This window comes from Hemicordylus capensis, chromosome 6 (genome assembly GCF_027244095.1).
Source record: "Hemicordylus capensis ecotype Gifberg chromosome 6, rHemCap1.1.pri, whole genome shotgun sequence".
Classification (NCBI taxonomy): domain Eukaryota; kingdom Metazoa; phylum Chordata; class Lepidosauria; order Squamata; family Cordylidae; genus Hemicordylus; species Hemicordylus capensis.
The window spans coordinates 171,482,493-171,502,974 of NC_069662.1; the positions used below are offsets into that span (position 1 = coordinate 171,482,493).

The 20,482-nt window shown below is 47.6% G+C and overlaps 1 protein-coding gene across 1 annotated transcript in view; it reads right to left on the minus strand.

Moving 5' to 3' along the window:
* Positions 1-4,828: 4,828 nt before the first annotated feature.
* SUSD2 (sushi domain containing 2) overlaps positions 4,829-20,482 on the minus strand; it is a 40,152-nt gene continuing 24,498 nt past the window's right edge. Inside the window, exons 12-14 of the mRNA XM_053264740.1 lie at positions 18,483-18,665; positions 7,574-7,701; positions 4,829-5,052 (exon numbers count right to left, since the gene is read on the minus strand). Of these exons, the coding sequence (XP_053120715.1) occupies positions 7,622-7,701; positions 18,483-18,665 (263 nt within the window). The 3' untranslated portion in view covers positions 4,829-5,052; positions 7,574-7,621. The remainder of the gene's footprint in view (positions 5,053-7,573; positions 7,702-18,482; positions 18,666-20,482) is intronic.

Below are 20,482 nucleotides of genomic sequence, written 5' to 3' on the forward strand. Positions count from 1 at the left end.
AAATCACCAGGGCCGGATGGCATCCATCCAAGAGTCCTCAAAGAACTCAAATGTGAAATTGCCGACCTCCTTGCTAAAATATTTAACTTATCCCTGAAATCGGGCTCTGTACCAGAGGACTGGAGAGTAGCAAATGTAACACCAATTTTCAAAAAGGGATCCAGGGGCGATCCGGGAAATTACAGGCCAGTTAGCCTAACGTCCGTTCCAGGCAAATTGATGGAAAGCATCCTCAAGGATAAAATTGTAAAGCACCTAGAAGAAGAGGCCCTGCTGGGAGTGAGCCAGCATGGCTTCTGCAAAGGTCAATCTTGCCTCACCAACCTTTTGGACTTCTTTGAGAGTGTCAACAGGTGTGTGGATCAAGGTGATCCAGTTGACATCGTCTGCCTGGACTTCCAAAAAGCTTTTGACAAAGTTCCTCATCAAAGACTCCTGAGGAAACTTAGCTGTCATGGGATAAAGGGACAAGTACATGTGTGGATTGCTAACTGGTTGAAAGACAGGAAACAGAGAGTAGGGATCAATGGAGAGTTTTCACAATGGAGGGAAGTAAGAAGTGGGGTCCCCCAGGGATCTGTACTGAGACCAGTGCTTTTTAATTTAGTCATAAATGATCTAGAAGCAGGGGTAAGCTGCGAGGTGACCAAATTTGCAGATGATACCAAACTCTTCCGGGTAGTGAAATCCAAAACGGATTGTGAGCAGCTCCAAAAGGATCTCTCCAAACTGGGGGAGTGGGCGACAAAATGGCAAATGCGGTTCAATGTTAGCAAGTGTAAAGTGATGCACATTGGGACAAAAAACCCCAACTTCAAGTATATGCTGATGGGATTCGAGCTGTCGGTGACGGACCAGGAGAGGGATCTTGGGGTCGTGGTGGACAGCTCGTTGAAAGTGTTGACTCAATGTGCGGCAGCTGTGAAAAAGGCAAATTCCATGCTAAGGATCATTAGAAAGGAGATTGAAAATAAAACGGCTAACATTATAATGCCCTTATACAAAACTATGGTGCGACCACACTTGGAGTACTGCGTACAGTTCTGGTCACCACATCTTAAAAAGGACATTGTTGAACTGGAAAAGGTGCAGAAGAGGGCAACCAAGATGATCAAGGGCCTAGAGCACCTTTCTTATGAGGCAAGACTACAACACCTGGGGCTTTTTAGTTTAGAAAAAAGACAACTGTGGGGAGACATGATAGAGGTCTATAAAATCATGCATGGTGTGGAGAAAGTGGAGAGAGAGAGATTCTTTTCCCTCTCACACAACACTAGAACCAGGGGTCACTCCATGAAATTGATTGCCAGGAGGTCTAGGACCAACAAACGGAAGTACTTTTTCACACAACGCGTGATCCACTTGTGGAACTCTCTGCCACAGGATGTGGTGACAGCCAACAACCTGGATGGCTTTAAGAGGGGTTTGGAGGAGAGGTCTATCAATGCTACTAGTCGGAGGGCTGTGGGCCACCTCCAGCATCAAGGGCAGGGTGCCTCTGAGTACCATTTGCAGGGGAATAACAGCAGGAGAGAGGGCATGCCCTCAACTCCTGTCTGTGGCTTCCAGTGGCATCTGGTGGGCCACTGTGAGAAACAGGATGCTGGACTAGATGGGCTTCCTTGGGCCTGATCCAGCATGGCTGTTCTTATGTTATGTTCTTATGTTCTTATCTCCCCTCTGCTGCTAGTGTGAGCAGTTTTCTTGCCAAGAGGCCGCTCCAGAAGTGTGGCTACAATTGAATGTGGGGTGGGGGGACACAAACCCAGAACAAATGGTGCCCTCCTCCCTGGTCGAATGGCAACAAAGTAGGAGCGCTGTTTGTTGAAGAAAAATTCAGTGCTGTTCTTTTTTAAAAAAAGAGAATGAAATGGAGGGCAGTTCTCCATGAAGCAAACGGTCTCCCAGCAGTCATTTCAGTGCCCACTGCAGTGGAGTTGTGGGGCGGCAGAGAGGGAGACAACAGCTGCCTGCCCCAAGGAGGAGGAGGAGGAGGAGGAGGAGGAGGAGGAGGAGTTCTTGCCAGGAGCTCCTGTAAGATCACACTTCTTTTAACAGAAGTGGAATAAAACCAAAAGGGGAAAAAGAATCTCTCCCTCTCTCCAAAAATGACCAATTTCTCTTGCACCTACCAAAGGATGAGCAAGCTGCCTACCCCCTGCCAGCTGTCTCTGCTCCCCCCTTTCCCAAGGACTGTGAGGAGCCTCATACCCAGCCCATTTCAGTCGGTCCCAACCAGTGTTCCCAGTAACAGGGGACCCCAGATGCTGCTGCCAACAACTTCCAGCATCCCTGGCCAAAGACCATTGCAGCTGAGGATGCTGGGTGTTGTAGTCAACATCTTGGGTCCCCCTGGACTCTCAAGGCACACTCCCCACAATATTCCTCAAGCCGGGTATTCTTCAGAGCAAGGCACTACACTTAAGAGTGTAGCCCGATTTATATCTGGGGTAAAAAAAATCCACTATGTGTGTGTCGGTTTTGAGGGGACAACTTTGAGTTTGCAGGAAAGGCTCCCTTTAAACTCATGGTCAAGCCTGCTGTGTGTCAAAGTCCCTGGGACTGACTCAGGGTAGGAATGGCTCCTTCCAAATTACTTCAGGGTTGGGAAAATGCCTACTGCCTTCTCCTTGTTAAAAATTATTTTAAGAAATGTAAAAACATTCCCAAGAGAGTAATGTAAGAGTTCATAATTAGTTATTGGTGAAGGACTGGAAGACATTAATTTAGAGCACTGTATGTTAGTTATGAGGTAATATTTGAATATTGGTCATTATTTTAATATTAATTGTGTTAAGCGACATACATTTCTAATTGCAAAAATCACAAAGGCATGAGCAAACTTCCTCACTAGTCTTTCAAGGCAAGGAAAGGCAAGGATGACTCCGAGGGCTTGAACCAATGCCAGCCTAGGTGATATGACAGACGACTTGATTGAAAAGGATGCCAAACCCACGATGTTGGCATGGCTGAAGGCAAGAGGGACGCAGCGGGCAGCAGTTGCTTTCCTGTCTTCTTGTGTATGCCGGTTCTTCTGCTGTCTGAGCTGCCGCCTCAAGGTGAACGAAACTCAGATCGGGACCCTCAAGCCGTGACTCAGCTACAATGCACAGACTGGCTGGCCTACAGGGCGAGGAAGCATCAACGCAGCGAGAAGAACAGAAGCAAACTGCACCTCCCAACTATCTGCCCCAGGGGTCGGTACTGGGACCAGTGCTTTTAATTTATTGATAAACTAGAAGTTGGGGTAAGCAGCGGGGTGGCCAGATTTGTAGATGACACCAAACTATTCCTGGGTGGGTCTCTCTTTGAGAGGGGAGGATGTGAAATCCAAAAGAGACTATGAGGAAATCCAAAAGGATCTTTCCAAAGGGGTGTGTGTGTGTGTGAACAAAATTAGAGATGCAGTTCAATGTTAGCAAGTGTAACGTGATGCATATTGGGGCAACACCCCCCCCCCCCGCCTGCAACTTCAAGTATATGCTGATGGGATCTGAGCTGTTGGTGACTGACCAGGAGAGAGATCTTGGGGTCGTGGTGGACAGCTCGTTGAAAGGGTCGACTCAATGTGTGGCAGCTGTGAAAAAGGCCAATTCCATGCTAAGGATCATTAGGAAGGGGGTTGAAAATAAGACTGTTAATATCCTAATGCGCTTATACAAAACTATGGTGCAGCTGCATTTGGAGTACTATGTTCAGGTCTTGTCTCCATATCTTAAGAAGGACATTGTAGAACTGGAAAAGGTGCAGAAGAGGGCAACCAAGATGACCAGGGGCCTAGAGCACTTTCTTTACGAGGCAAGGCTACAACACCTGGGACTTTTTAGTTTAGAAAAAAGATGACAGAGGGGAAACATGGTAGAGGGCTATAAAATCATGCATGGTGTGGAGAAAGTGATTTCCCCCCCTCTCTCACAACACTAGAACCAGGGGTCATCCCATGAAACTGTACTTTTTAACACAACACATAATTAACCTATGGAATTCTCTGCCACAAAATGTGGTGATTGCCACCAGCTTGAATGGCTTTAAGCAGGGCTGAGATAAATTCAAGGAGCACAAAGTCTATAACTATCTTCTAGTCTGAGGGCTACGGGCCACCTCCAGCCTCAAAGGCAGGATGCCTCTGAGTACCAGTTGCCAGGAAGCAACAGCAGGAGAGAGGGCATGCGCTCAACTCCTGCCTGTAGGCTCCCAGTGGCATCTGGTGGGCCACTGTGTGAAGCAGGATGTTGGACTTGGTGGGCCTGATCCAGCAGGGCTGTTCTTCTGTTAGACTGGGCAGTCCTCAAGGACATATTCATGGTTACGAAGGGGCTTTTGCAGCGAGGGGGAAGAAGCAAAAATCACCCCCCCTCCCCTCCCCCATGCACTGCAGCCACAAAGCAAACCACGCAAGCAGTTAGATTTTTGTGAGGACGGAATTCATGTGCCACCCTCCTCATCCTTCAGGGCAGGTCAGCCAATGACTCTGCGGATTGCCCTGTCACAGGGATGGAAAATATCTAGAAGACACGGCTGGCACTTTTGCACAGCTTGGTCCAGAAGTGGGTGGGAAGCTGTTGTGCTAAAGGAGGGGACCTTTCCTAGATGATTCATGCCGCTCTGTCTGGCTGCTGGTTCTGGGCAATGCTGCTAGATGGCCAGATGGTGTACAGCCCTTCAGAGCTGTCCAACCTGTGAGAGAAATGGTACTTTTCCAAACTACTTTTTAACTTTCAAACGACCTTTTAGGCGTTCAGGTGCAGGGAAAAATATTGCGGGAGGACCAGGGTGTCAACAAGGGAATATCCCACCCATCCTAAAATGGTTCAGGGCAATTCACAGCAACATTTTATTTATTTATTTATTTGATTTAATTCTATCATATTTCTATACCGCCTGATATGTACATCTCTAGGCGGTGTACAAAAATTTAAAATATCTAAAAACCACAGATTGAAATACATGACAATAAAAACAGAATAAAACAGTTATTAAAACAAGTTTTTTAAATTATTAAAAATTAATTCTAATTAAAAGCATGTGAGAACAGAAGTGTCGAGGTTCTTCCTGAAAACAAACAGAGAAGGAGATGCTCTTATTTCAGAAGGGAGCACATTACAAAGCCCTGGGGCAGCCACAGAGAAAGCCAGGTCCTGGGTTGCCATCAAATGAGCCGGTAGCATCCGTAACTGGACCTCCAGAAGACGACAGGTGCTCTCTTAAATAGCCTGGAGCCAAGCCAATAAGGGCTTTATAGGTAATAACCAGCACTTTGTATTTCACCAGGAAACATATTGGCAGCCAGTGCAGTTCTTTCAAAACCGGTGTTATGTGGTCCCTTTGTGTTATCCCAGAGACCAATCTGGTTGCCACATTCTGTATCAGTTGTAGTTTCCAGACTACGTACAAAGGCAGCCCCATGTAGAGCACATTACAGTAGTCAAGCCTGGAGGTTACCAGCATATGTACCACTGTTATTTATTTATTTATTTTTTAACACATTTGCATATTAAGGTCATTTGCCTCTAGAAATGGACATCGCTGATGTATAAACTGAAGCTGATAAAAAGTGCTCCTGGCCACTGCCTCAACCTGAGAAACTAGGGAGAGCTTGGGGTCCAGGAGCACTCCCAAACTACGTACCTGATCTTTCAGGGGGAGTGTAACCCCATCCAGAACAGGCATATCTAAACCATCTCTAGGGTCCTGACCCCCACAGTCAGTAGCTCTGTCTTATTTGGATTCAACTTCAGTTTGTTATCCCTCATCCAGCCCATTACTGCCTCCAGGCAAGCATTTAGGGAAGATATGCCATTTCCTGATGAGGTCAGCATGGAGAACTAGATCCGAGTGTCATCAGCATATTGATAACACACAGCACCAAACCTCCTGATGATCTTTCCCAGCAAGTCATGTAGATGTTAAAAAGCATTGGAGACAATATGGAGTCTTGTGGAACTCCAGCTCTCGCTTAGCAGAACAACAGTCTCCAAGTGACACCATCTGGAATCTGGAGTGGAACCTGTTGGAGATGAAGTTCCAGTGCATCAACCTTTTGCACCAACTATCCTAATGACCACTAGGGGCATTGGGATTAGAGACCAAGAGTCAGGGTCTCCCTAACTGTTCTACCTATCTCTACTCTATGACCACTGATATTATTCTTCAGGTATTTCCTGCTGAGTCTCACAATCCTTCCTTTTCTCTTAGAGAGTAGATGGAAACATCTCTCTCTCCCCTTACCTATTCATTATGTAGTCCTTTAGATTAGGATTAGGTCCTTCCTATCCAAATGCACTTAACCAATAAATACTTAGTATTGAGTTCTACAAGAATCTCCATGTGTTTTCTCTAAATAGCTGCAACAACTAAACCATCTTCTGCTACCTACTCTGTAACTGGAATGTGTGCTCTCTTCCTTAGTGCTCTGCTGTTTTACCTACTAGGGGTAAAATTAACAACCCCCAACAGAACCAATGGAAAAGAGTGCCACCCAATCCCACCTCCCTCAGGCAGTCCAGAAGGATACCATGGTCAATGGTACTGAAAGCCATAGAGAGATCCAAGAGGATCAGCAGAGTCACACTCCCTCTGTCGATAGCCAGTTGGAGATCACCATCAGGCCAAGGCAGTCTCAACCCCATAGCCCACACAGAAGCCAGTCTGAAATGGGTCTAGATAATCTGCATCATCCAAAACGGCTGAAAATAAATGCTTGTAACCATGCACAAGATTGCCGCCTTACCCTCATTAAAGGGAAGGATTTGTGGAAAGGGTTTCAGGAAATGATGATCAGAAACGATGAATTAAGAAGGAACAAAATCCAGAGAAAAAGCCACACTTAAAGCCACATAAAATCTCTCCCTCTCTCTCTCGGATGATGTTTTATAGCGGCTTCCCTCATATGCACTAAAGGTTTATGCGCAACACCTCCCTTTTCTCCTCCTCCTCTTCCATTCCTAGGTCCTTGGTGGGGCTGAAATCTACCAGCCACTGATGCTGACACAGGGCACATGCATGCCCTCCATTCCCAGCTGGCTTGAGGAACTGGCTCCCTCCTCCCAAGCGCCCCACCCCCACCCCAAGGCAGCCAGCACAGCAGCGGCAGGCAGTGCCAGGAGCTGCGGCAGCAAGCGGGGGCGGTGTGGGGAGGAAGGGGAGCGAGGTCTGAAGGGTCCTCAGCAGCCCCACCCCCGGCAGCACCAGCAGCTCTGCCCCTGCTTGGGGGGTGGGTGAACAAGGGGGCCTGGCTATTGGGTAGGCTGTGGCTGTGGCGGCTGTTACGGTGAGCCCCTGAACTTCTGAATGGGTGATGGCCTCAACCGCTTACTCTTTGTGATGAGATGCTCAACTGAGCTCAGGGTCCAGGCCCAGGGGAGCTGTGGCAAAACCGACTGTGAACTGCTCTTTTCACATGCTTCCCCTTGAACACAGTCATGACTTTGGGGCCAAAGATGGTGGGAGACCGACATGGCGGGTCACTCTCCGAGTTGCCATTCCCAAGGCCTGCCTACCCATACAGGTGCATGGCCTACAGCCCACCAAATTTCTTCCATTGCAATGGGAAGGGACGTGTGAGCAGTCTCACCTGGCCAGGTCCTTACCCTCTGAAGTGGTGGCAACCAGGGTGGAACATTCAGACGGCCAAGCTCAGCGAGGCAAGCATTCCTAGCAGCAGCAGCAGCAGCAGCCCAAAGGGGCGTGCCTGTGGGGTGCCTGCACAGCAGCAAGAGAAAGAGAGGGCTGCGGTAAGCTCTGCCTGCGACTGCCAGTGCCTGGAGACAGGACAAGGGCCCGCGGGGTGCCACTCTCTGCTTTATTGCTGCTTTGCAATAATCGTCCTTTTGTGTTTTTAAAGTGGCAGTTTGCCTTGACTGCTCTCTTCCAACAGCAGAATGACTCAGATAAAAGGAAACAGCAAAGTGAAGGGATGTGCAAATTGCCTGGCCTGGCTCATAGGAACCTAAGAACAGCCCTGCTGGACCAGACCCCCGACCCCCCCCCCACCAGGAGGCCCATCCAGTCCAGCATCCTGTTTCACACAGTGGCCCACCAGATGCCGCTGGAAGCCACAGGCAGGGGTTGAGGCGGGCATGCCCTCTCTCCTGCTGTAACTCCAAAAAGCACAACTCCAAAAAGCACAACTCAAAAGAAACTGGTGGTTAATCCTAAACAAACTGTTTACCTGCCCCCCCAACCCACAAATCAGGAATGTATTAATTGAAAAGGATGTGCCATTAATGGGGCTGGGCTGCTTCTGACCATAGAGGCCAGAGCAATTGTTTAGTAAGCTGATCAGTCACTATGTTTAACAACACCACCACCACCACTCAGGGAATATCTGTTCAGAACGGGATTTCCATGAAAGACTTTGAGCATTATCATCGTCCCTTATGATGCTTCAGGGGCCCATCAGGATGGTGGGTGGGCTGCTTGGACCCCCCCCATTGTCGTGTGGCCTTGGCTGCCCCCACGTTGGCCCTGGGCACTGAGCAGTTCTAGGCGGTCTCGGCACTGCTAGTACTCTGCCAGTTCCCCTGGCTGAGATTACTGCAATCTCTGGTTTCTTTGCACAAACACACAAGGGGAGCCCCTGGATGAAGTGGGACCATGATGGCAGCGCCTTTCGCCATGCGCAGCAGATGACAGCTCTTCCCAGCTGGGCCCTCCGTAGCTTCAGCCCAGGCTTTAAACAGCTCTTCTCCGACTCCCTCTCTCTTCCTACCTGGGACTGGACTGGTTTTATTTGTTTGTTTGTTTATTTATTTAACAAATTTATATACCGCCCAAAACTTATGTCTCTGGGCAGTTCACAATAAAAATAGTACAAATTAAAATAGAATTAGAACATTAAAAAATCAAAACAATTTACAGTTTAACACAATGTTAAAATTCTTAAAAACTCTAAATCTAATTAAAAGCCCGGGTGAACAAATGTGTCTTAACTGCCTTTTAAAAAGTTGTCACAGATGGGGAGGCTCTTATTTCAGCAGGGGGCGCATTCCAAAACTTCGGGGTAGCAGTGGAAAAGGCCCATCCCTGAATAGTCACCAGATGAGCTGGTGACAACTGCAGACAAACCTCTCCAGATGACCTCAAAGGGCGGTGGGGCTCATGGCGAAGAAGACATTCTTTTAAGTACACAGGTTCTAAGCTCTTTAGTGCTTTATAGGTTATAACCAGCACCTTGTATTTTGCCTGGAAACTTATATGTAGCCAGTATAGTTATTTTAATATCTGAATAGTACGGTCTCTTCAAGATGACCCGGAGACCAACCTGGCTGCCATATTCTGGACCAACTGCAGTTTCCGGACTACGTACAAAGGCAGCCGCACATCGAGTGCATTGCAGTAGTCAAGTCTGGAGGTTACCAACATATATACCATTGTTCAGAGACGGTTTGTCTTGAGAAACGGACGCAGCTGGTGTATCAGCCGAAGCTGATAAAAAGCACCTCTGGCCCCCACCTCAATCTGGGACACCAGGGACCCAGACTGCACACCTGCGCCTTCTGAAGTGTGATCCCATCCAGAACTGGCAGGTCCAAATCGTCTCCCGAGTTCCACCCCCACACAATAATGACCTCCATCTTATCTAGATTCAGTCTCAGTTTGTTATCTCTCATCCTGCCCATCACTGCCTCCAGGCAGGCATTTAGGGAGGTTTTGCCTTCTCCAGATGATGTTGACATGGAGAAATAGATGTGAGTGTCATCAGTATACCAATAACGCGCTGCACCAAATCTCCTGATGATCTCTCCCAGTGATTTCATGTAGAAGTTAACAGTGGTGGATTAATGGACAGTCAGAGTAGGCATTTGCCTAAGGCGGCAAAATTTGAGGAGCAGCAAATCTTGTCCCTCTTCAAATTTTGCCACCCCCTCTGTGGGCAGTGGCGGCTGCAGCAAGGGTGGAGTGGGCAGGGAGAAAGTCCCGCACTTTTACCTTATTAAAAAAAAGGCAAACCTTTTTTTGTTTAAGGTAAAAGGGCAGCAAAAGCCTTTTTGCCTATGGGCGGCAAAAAGCTTAATCTGCCCCTGGATGTTAAACAGCTTTGGAGACAATATGGAGCCCTGATGGACACCATATTGAAGTTCAGTTTTTGAAGAACAGTCTCCAAGGGACACCAGCTGGAATCTGCCCTAGAGGTACGAATGGAACCACTGCAAAGCAGTGCCTCCCACCCCCAACCCCCTCAGATACTCCAGAAGGATACTATCGAAAGCCACCAAGAAGTCCAAAAGGACCAATAGAATCACACTCCCTCTGTCAATTCCCCATTGGAGATCATCCATCAGGCCAACCAAAGCAGTCTGCATCCCATAGCCCACCGGAAAGACAGTTTGAAATGGGTCAAGATAATCAGTTTTCTCAAAGACCCTCTGGAGCTGGGAGGACACCACCCTCTCAGTTATCTTGCCCAGCCATGGAAGGATGGAGACAAGCGTATAATTGCTTAACTCTGAGAGATCTTCTTCAGAAGAGGTCTAATAATTGCCTCCTTGGAACAGGCGAGCATCCTGCCCCCACTCACAGAAGCATTTATAATCTCTACCAGGCCTTCTACGACAACTCCCCCCCCCCCGTGCCGATAATATAAGCCATGTCAGACAAGGGTCAAGAGAACAAGGGGTAGGCCACACCACTCCAATCAGCTTGTCCACATCCTTCATCAGTTGCACTGGCTCCCACCCAGTCTGTTTCCAGGCCCAACTCAAAGTGCTGGTTTTAACCTTTAAAGCCCTAAATGTCTTGGGACCGGCGTTATCTGCCTTGCCCCATATATCCTGATGGCCCTTAAGATCTCCTTGGGAGGCCCTGCTCTAAGTGCCCTGGACAAATGAGGTGAAGTGGGTGGCTACTAGGGAGAGGGCCTTTTTGGTGGTTGCACCCCGTTTATGGAAGAGCCTCCCCAGTGAGGCTGGCCTGGCTTCATCACTTTGTTCTTTTAGAGGTCAGGTAAACACCTTTTTGTTCACTCAGGATTTTTAAATTTTGATTTTCAAATTTGATTTTTAACTGATTTTTAACAAGTTCTTAAATTGTTTTGTATTGCATTTTTAATTATATTTTTTCATCTTTTGTTCTGTTGTGATTTAATGTATTATGTGTTTTCATGTCATGTTTTAATGCTGTGTTGTGAGCTGCCCAGAGAATAATTTGTTATGGGGTGGCTAACAAGTAAAGTTTGTTGTTGTTATTCCTTTGCCTGCTCTTTCTTCAGTCCAGCTAAACACACCTCTGGCAGCAAGAGGTGTGTGTGGGGGGGGGGGGATATAGCATGACATGCTCCCATCAGCCCTCCGCCCTGCCACCCCCCATCAGGTGACCTGGTTTACAGGACGGGCAGTCAGACGGTCTTCTTGCTTGACTGTCCCATGGAAGAGACCTTAAGCCAACGGCCTCCTCGCCTGCCATGACTGAGCGGCCTGTTGGCCAAGGGATGGCCCTTTTTACCATGAGCAGGACCGAGTCCTCCTGCTGACGGGCCTGTCTACCAGGGGCAGGAGGCCCTTGTGGCCTAGCGGCCGCCAAGTAAACATTCTAACTGGATGCCTGTCATGAGGAGACCTGGACACCACAGAGGACACCTCCGGGGCAGGGGTGGACCTGTAGCAGTAACCCCAACTCCAACTCACTTCCTTTGTCATGCAGAAGGGATGGTGGCAGTGAATGAAGGTGTTGACTTGTGGGCTGCAGTTCCACAGGGGAAGGACGTAGTGCTGATCCGAGCTCTGCCGAGTCATTAGGGCCCAGGCGGTCCCTCGCGCCATCCTTCATGGCCTCCTTGGGACCCCACCCACGGGCTGCCGTGTCCTCTTCCAGGCCCACCTGGCTGCACATGGCCACCAGCTCAGCATGCACTTCGTACCTCTGGCACAGGGTGCTGCACTCCACGTGCTCCTCTGCCCATCTACTACTCCCTTCTCTCCCCACTCTCTGATTCTAAGCGGATGGACAGCTTATTATTTATTTGATAGATTTCCGCGCCACCCTGCAACTCAAGATGTTCCCGGCAGTTTAACCAGAGGCACTCTTCCCCCTGGACTTCCGGGCCGAAGTCCAGGCCCTCCTCCACACTGCTGGGGGCCCCCAAATCCTCTTCAGTCTGTCACAGGGGCATATCTAGGGTAGGGCGGGCAGGGCATGTGCCCCGGGCGCCACTTGAAAGGGGGTGCCATTTTCTAAAATTAATTTTTTTTTTAAAGTGGCCGCTGAAAACACAATGGCCACCGCACATGCTCAAATGGCCTCTGTGAGGCCCTAGACCAGGCCAGGCCTCGCAGAGGCCATTTGAGCATGCCCTAGAGGCCAGCGGGGGAGGGGAACCTTTGCAGACCCCCCCCCCAGCCTTTAGGAAGCCCCCCGAAGGGACTACAGGTAAAACAAATTTTAAAAATTAATATAATACACCACTGTACACATATTTAGTTTGGCACTATGTACAGAGAATCAAGGCTTGTGAATACTGAGCTGAAGCTTATGAGCTAAGATTGTATTCATTTGCTCTTACTTTGCTTCTTGTGATAAGTGAGTTAAATGTGATGCCTTAATAAGATGGTTATTTAATGGAGAGTTTGTCTTTGAATCTGTGTGAAGTCCTTAGTATTAAGGCCATTGGGAGTTTCTTGCTCTCTTTCTCTCATTTTAACAGTCTTTCTGAAAGACTAGAATATATTCCAAGCAGGGACACAGTTTACTCTGCATATCCTTTAATTATTTTCAGAGTATCTGGGAAAAGCCAAATTCTCCATTTATTTTTAAAACTTATGTGATAGTATTGCTACAATGCATAGTAGAGAATTAGACAGGCACTTCTGTTGAGTTTTCCAAGTACACCTCCACATAGTATTTGGGTATTTCATGAGCCCCAGCATACTGAAATTTGTAGTTTCCCAGCATTTTTTTTTTTGTCTGGCTACGTCGACTGCTAAATAGTTTTTGAAATATTAAAAGATTAACAAGCTTGACTTGTATTTTTGAGCTGATATTATGGTAAAGTTATCTGAAAGATGGGTGTCAGATGCTTGGACAGGGGGGCGCCATTTCAGTGCTTGCCCTAGGTGCTATTTTCCCTAGATACGCCTCTGGTCTGTCCCGGGTGGTGTGGTGGCTGCATCGCTGGGTTAGGGTAAGGGTTCTGTGCTTAAGAGGCAGAGCGGGGAACTGGGGAAGGAAATCTGTGGGATGGGAATATGTTAAGTTGTGTGTTGAAAGGTTTCTGCTCATGCAGATTTGCATAAACAGACCTGTTGCTTTTTGCATTCTTGTGAGTTCAGTTGCTGCTTATGCCCTCAGGAACCCACATGTTAAAAATATGTCACAGGGTGTGTGTGTGTGTGTGTATAGGGGGATGGTGCTTAACTTGCTGCTGTAGCGGGGTGGGGGGTGCTCCAAAGGCCTTTAGGGCCAGGCTCCAAAATCACCTAGCCGCACTTTTGAGTAGAGCAAGGAAATAAAAGCAGGGGGTTGCAGCAGTGAATGAGGCCTTGGACATGTCGGTGGGAAATGCCCCTGAGACGTAGTTGAGGCCCCTGCCTGCCCATTCCCTCCAGGAGGGAGGCAGACCTGAGCTGCTGCCCTGGGGAGGGGGGAGACAGCCCTCCCAAGCGGCCTCCAGAGGGCAGCCACAGCTCGTGGCTCAGCCCTTCATCTCTGGCCAAGGAAGAGCCGCTGAGCAAACAGGAGGAAAGAGGCTGGTGGGAGCTTCTGCGAGGGACAGGGGGGCGGAGGGGGCGGCTGAGGGGACGGGGTCTCTCTTACTGGTGATTCAGCTCATGGCCATGTCATGCCATGGATGGCTTATTGGGAATGGAGAAGGAGCCCTTCTCCTCTCCTGGGGTCGTCTTCGTGGAATTCCACCACAGTCTGGGAAAGGAAGGCCAGCTCACCCCGTTACCTTTTCACCAGAAACTTTATTTTTATTTATTTATTTTATTGTTAAATTTATACCCCGCCTTTCATTAAGAAAATCCCAAGGCAGCTCACAATAAAATTTTAAAACAAGGTTATTTTAAAAAACACATTAAAACATTGAGCTAAAAAATATAAAAACAAATCTGTTTTTAAAAAATAGAAAATTAAAAACACAAGCATAAAAACAGGACAAAACTTCATGTTTTTCAGAGTGCTTTCTAATACAGCCATTTAGCTGTTCTCCATTCCTCAACCAAAGGATTAGAGAAAGAATTTATATCTACATGGAAAGAGGGCGTAATTATATCTCTGATCAAGGACGGAGGAACAAAGAAATTAGAAATGAAAGCCAGCGTGGTGTAGTGGTTAGAGTGCTGGACTAGGACCGGGGAGACCCGAGTTAAAATCCCCATTCAGCCATGAAACTAGCTGGGTGACTCTGGGCCAGTCACTTCTCTCTCAGCCTAACCTACTTCACAGGGTTGTTGTGCAAGAGAAACTCAAGTATGTAGTACACTGCTCTGGGCTCCTTGGAGGAAGAGCGGGATATAAATGTAATAATAATAATAATAATAATAATAATAATAATAATATTGCACACGCTGAAGTTAAAAGAAAAATTGGAAGTGAATACATCAGAAGAGTTAGAAAAATCCTCAAGTCCAAACTCAATGGCGGGAACACCATACAAGCCATAAACACCTGGGCTATACCTGTTATCAGATACACTGCAGGAATAATAGACTGGACCCAGGCAGAGCTGGAGACGCTGGATCATAAGACCAGGAAAATCATGACCATCAATCATGCTCTGCACCCCCGCAGTGATGTCGATAGGCTCTACCTCCCTCGCAGCTCAGGTGGAAGAGGAATGCTGCAAGTCCATCAAACAGTAGAGGAGGAGAAAAGAAGCCTTGAAGAATATATCAAGGACAGTGAAGAAGATGCACTTCAAATGGTCAATAATGCGAAACTATTCAACACCAATGAAAGAAAGCAGGCCTACAAGAAAGAACATCAAGAACCGAGCAGAAAAATGGAAAAATAAGCCCCTGCATGGTCAATATTTGCACAATATAAGTGGAAAATCAGACATCACCAAGACCTGGCAATGGCTTAAGAATGGCAACTTGAAGAAAGAAACAGAGGGTTTAATACTGGCTGCGCAAGAACAGGCACTAAAAACAAATGCAATAAGAGCAAAAGTAGAAAAATCAACCACAAACAGCAAGTGCCGCCTTTGTAAAGAAGCAGATGAAACCGTGGACCATCTAATCAGCTGTTGTAAAAAGATCGCACAGACTGACTACAAAGAAAGGCATTACAAAGTAACAGGGATGATACACTGGAACATCTGCAAAAAATACAAGCTACCTGTAGCCAAAAATTGGTGGGACCATAAAATTGAAAAAGTTGAAGAAAATGAAGATGTAAAAATATTATGGGACTTCCGACTACAAACAGACAAACATCTGCCACACAATACACCAGATATCACTGTAGTCGAGAAGAAAGAAAAACAAGTCAAAATAATCGACATAGCAATACCAGGGGATAACAGAATAGAAGAAAAAGAAATAGAAAACAATCACAAAATACAAAGATCTACCAATTGAAATTGAAAGGCTGTGGCAGAAAAAGACCAAAATAATCCCAGTGGTCATTGGCGCCCTGGGTGCAGTTCCAAAAATAACCCTGAAGAGCACCTCAACACCAGAGGGGCCACAGAAATCACCATCAGCCAATTACAAAAAGCAGCTTTACTGGGAACAACCTATATTCTGCAACGATATCTATAACAATTGACAATAAAATTCAGCCATCCCAGGTCCTTGGGAAGGACTCGATGTCTGGATAAAACAAACCAGTCAATAACACCTGTCTGACTGTGTAAACAAGAAATAATAATAATAATAATAATAATAATAATAATAATAATAATAATAATAATAGATGTATAGGTTTTAATTCTGTAATTGTTTTTTAAATTGTTAGTTTTTAATTGTTTTTATGTATTTTTATATGTGTTTTTAACTGTTTTATTATTGTGAACCACCCAGAGACACGTGTTTGGGGTGGTATAAAAGTGTAATAAAAATAAAAAATAAAAAAATAAATGTGACCGTAAGTTTTCTTAAAAGAAGGGAACTTTTCTCTTAGAAGAATCATCATCACCAACAACATCATGATTGAAATGCTGACCTATTTCTTCTCTATTCCCTTTCCTTCAGCACAAGGAATTCTTACGGTATGAAAGTCTGACTCCCCAAAGGAGGATCAAGCTGTTTCTAGAACCTCACTTGACTCCTCTCTTGCAGTTGGTGAGGATTCACATTCTTGGAATTATTTCTCCTGAAAAGCCTTTGTAATCAACTCTGTTTTGATGTCTTATGTGTTGTCTTTGTTTTATATATGCTGTGCTAATAGCTGTATAAAGTGGTATTTTTGTAGAAGTCTTTTCTCTCAAGTTCTTGTATCTTTAATATTGTCAATAATACAATCCCCAAGTGACCATGAACTCATGTACTGGTGTGTTCTCTAGAACTGGAGATTTAGAACCTGCAATCTCCTGAAATATCTTAAGGCTAATCTAATTACTAAACTGTGAAAAGTCATTCGGTTAGAGGCAATCTAGTAGCAAGCATGAATTATCTCCTTTGCGAAGCAGGGTCCACCCTGGTTGCATTTGAATGGGGATAGAGCTGCTCTGGGAAGAGCAGAAGGTTCCAGATCTCCAAGATAGGGCCGAGAGAGATTCCTGCCTGCAACCTTGGAGAAGCCGCTGCCAGTCTGGGTAGACAATACTGAGCGAGATAGACCAAGGGTCTGACTCGGTGTAAGGCCGTTTCCTTTGTTCCTAATCCATGGTAGCCATTCATAACCTTGACCTTTAAAGCCCTTAACGGTTTGGGCCCGGGGTACCTGAGGGACCGCCTGCTCCCAAGGGTGGATGCCCGCTTGACGAGATCATCTGAGGGGGCTCTGCTCCGGGTGCCGACAATGAGGGAGGCCCAGCTGTCGTGCACTCGGGACAGGGCCTTCTCTGTTGCTGCCCCCAGACTCTGGAATGCTCTCCCGGTGGGTATCCGCTCCTCAGTCTCCATCAGAGTTTTTAGAAAGCATGTCAAATCGTGGCTTTTTACCCAGGCTTTTATAAGATTGTCTACACTGCTGCTTATTGTATTTTGTACTGTTTTTATGCTTGTGTTTTAAAATTATTATTTTTTAAAAAAATCTGATTTGTTTTTATACTTTTTAGCTCAATATTTTAATTTGTCTTTTTTATAATCGTGTTTTTAAATTTTATTGTAAGTCACCTTGGGATTTTATTAATGAAAGGCGGGGTATAAATTTAACAATAAATAAAAAACACTCAGTGGCCCAGGTTGCTGGTGGTGGGGGACTTCAATGTCCATTCCAGGACCTGGTTGTCTTGAGTTGTCTCAAGAGTTCATAGAGGCCATGTTGACTATGGGCCTATCCAAAGCGGTCTCTGGACCGACACATGATGCTGATCACGCGCACGCTCAACTTGCTCTTTTGCTCTGATCAGGGTGGTGTTCCGTGGGTCGTAATTCCTGCCATCTCCCCACTGTCATGGACAGATCACCATCTGGTCAAGGTAGAACTTGTAGCCACAACCCACCTCTCCAGGGGTGAATGACCCATTAGGTTGGTCCGCCCAAGGTTATTGGATCCAATAGCCTTCCAAGAAGCCTTGGAAGGGTTTCAAGTTGCCTCTGCTAGTGATTCTGTCGACGCTCTGGTTCAAACATGGAATAATGAACTTACTAGAGCAGTAGACACAATCGCTCCTACGCATCCTCTCCGACCTGCTTAAAAGTCAGCCCCGTGGTACTCGAAAAAACGACAGGAGCGGAAGCAGCGAGGCAGACGACTAGAGCACAAGTGGAGGAAGACTCGTCATGAATCCGACAGATTGCAACACAGAGCACATTAGAAAAGCTATGCTCTGGCAGTGTGGATGGCAAAGAAGCGGTTATTTTCTGCCTACATTGCTTCCACAAATTTACGTCCAGCTGAGCTGTCTGGGGTTGTGAGGGAGCTAGTTCAAGCCCCCTCCACCTTGAATTTGAACTTGGGACCATCTGTCACTCACTGGGATGTCTTTAATAACTTTTTTGTGGATACAATCTCTTGTATTCGTGCTGAACTAGACTCCACCATTATTGTATAGTCTACTGTGGAGCTGTCCAGCAACTCCTCTTGTAGGATTGAATTGGATCACTTTCAGTTTATTACTCTTGAGGATGTGGACAAACTGCTTTGAACGGTACGTCTCACGATCTGTTCTCTTGACCCTTGCCCAGCTTGGCTTATTTCATCTGGAAGCCATATTCTCAGAGACGGTCTGGTAAACATTGTAAATGCTTCTCTGAGGGCGGGCAGGATGCCTCCTTGTCTTAAGAAGTCTCCTCCCCCCCCACGGCCACGCTGCCCCACAGCCACGGGAAAAGCCTGCTTGCTTTGTGCCTGGAGTCCCTGTGGACGTTTTAGGCCAGTTATGCTGGTTCTTTGCTGTGATGGCTGTGCTTGTGTGAAAAACACCTGCCACCTACCTGCATTTGGCAAGCAGTCAGCTGACACTCCTGACCAGGCTCCGCTGCCCTGACACATCCTCTCTGCGGAACCTGCAAGACGATACCCAGGATTGCAGCTGAAGCGGACATAGGAACCGGACAAGTAGTCTGTGCCTTCTTTCTTGCCGTTTGAGGGAGAAGCCAGCCAGCCACAGGACACCACTGAGAAAGACAAAGGAGTTGGCTTTTGTTCAAGATGGTGGTCCACTTTTCAATGACAGGACCACTCTAAGGGTTCCCTAAGGTAAGGCCTGAGTGTAACTGTTGGAACCAACCCGGGCAGGCTCAGATCTCAAGGAGACCCTCCTAGAGGAAGAGGGGAAGGACCAAGTCCCAGCCAAGACCCCTGGCCCCAGCAAGAGAAGAGCAGGTCCCACGAACCCATAAGCCACCTCCAGCTGCTGCTCCATTCGGCTCCCATCAGCAAAGCCTAAGGACACCCAGGACCCCAGGCACCCCTACTGAGGAGCTAGTCTCATCTCTGGGGACCGCTCCATCACCCCCAGGCTGAGGTGATGCAAGGCCCTGGAAGCAGAGTGCCCGCCTAAGGCCTGGCTCCGGGAGGGGGGGGACACTTCCTGTCTGGCGGAAGGAGGCGGCTCCTCTGGCTCAAGCATCTGCCGCTGTTGAGGCCATTCCAGGTCCAAAGAGGGCCAGGGCTTCCAGAGGGCTCCCTGGAAGCCCCGCTCCAGAGCCCGGCCCTGGCTGGCCCAGCCCCTCTCCGCTCAGCGCTGGCCTTGCCTCCCTGCAGCCTAAGCAGGCCCACTCACCCCATGGGCTCGCGGCACGGGCAGTAGTCCAGGGCATGTAAAGCACATGGAAAAGATATCATCATCGTTGGACTTTATTTGTTTGCTGCCCATAAAAAGTTGCTTCTCCAGCATCTTTATGCAACAGGACCTCAGGATGCACAAACTGGCCTTTGGTGGCCTTGGGTGTATGTGACCGGACTAAGTGGATGGCTGGACTGACTGGGTGGGAGAAACATATAAGCCACTAGACTGGCAGCAGCCTTGATGTAATCGCTAGATGGATGTTGCCTGAAGACCCGTCACACAAACTTCTCAGCCCCAGCCCAGAGCAAAGCCAGCAATCTCTCGTGGGCAAGGGGCCCAGTCTACGCCCCTGGAGGTGGGCTGGATGTGTGTGTGATGTGTGTGGGTCATTGGTGTGCCCAGTCGTGGGGTGCCCAGGAGAACGTGGCCTGGTCATGTCCAGAGTGAGGGCACAAAGGACTCTGCTCCCAGCAGAATGCAGCACATGTCGCGATCTCCCATGGAACTGTGGCCAGGCTGTCCACAGCAGTAATGGTCTGCCTGATGTGGCCAGAGAGCCCTTTCTGCACGAGGCCAGCCCCAGAAGGAAGGCAACAGGTCTGGAGCCCTGTCTTCTATCCTGCAATCAGTGGGGCAGACTTGGAGCTCTAGGGCCACATTGTCCGTGACATTTGAAGCTGTGTCAGTAGCCACCATGGGCATAGTCTTCCTTGAGTAAGCCAGAGCTTAATTATTGATATGCTGCTTTAAAAAAAAATACTTTACACAAAGCATAATGAACAGACCCAAGTCCTGCATCATAAAATATTAAAATAGAACAGAAAGGTTTTAAGAAAAAGAACCCAGCAACCCATACCTGTTGGCAGGTATGCAGAACAACAAAAAGCAGGAGCAGCAGAATAAAAGTGTGCAATTAAAAGCCAGCCTGAACAGGAGAGTCTTCGGGGCCCATCAAAAAGGTCATCAGAGTGTGTGTGTCTGTGTGGCGGGGCAGGGAGGTGGCTGTCAGATACCTCAGGAAGGGAATTCCATAGGGGCAGCCCTGCTTGCTGCTGCTGGGAAGGTGGCCTCCCTGCTGGGCCCTGCAAGGCAAATCTGCGGGCACAGGTGGGCAACGGCGGCCCTCCCTCCGTCTCTCAGCCTAGGAGCAACCTTTGCTCCTCCAACCCCCTTTCTCAATCTCTCTCCCGGAGTCATTGCTCA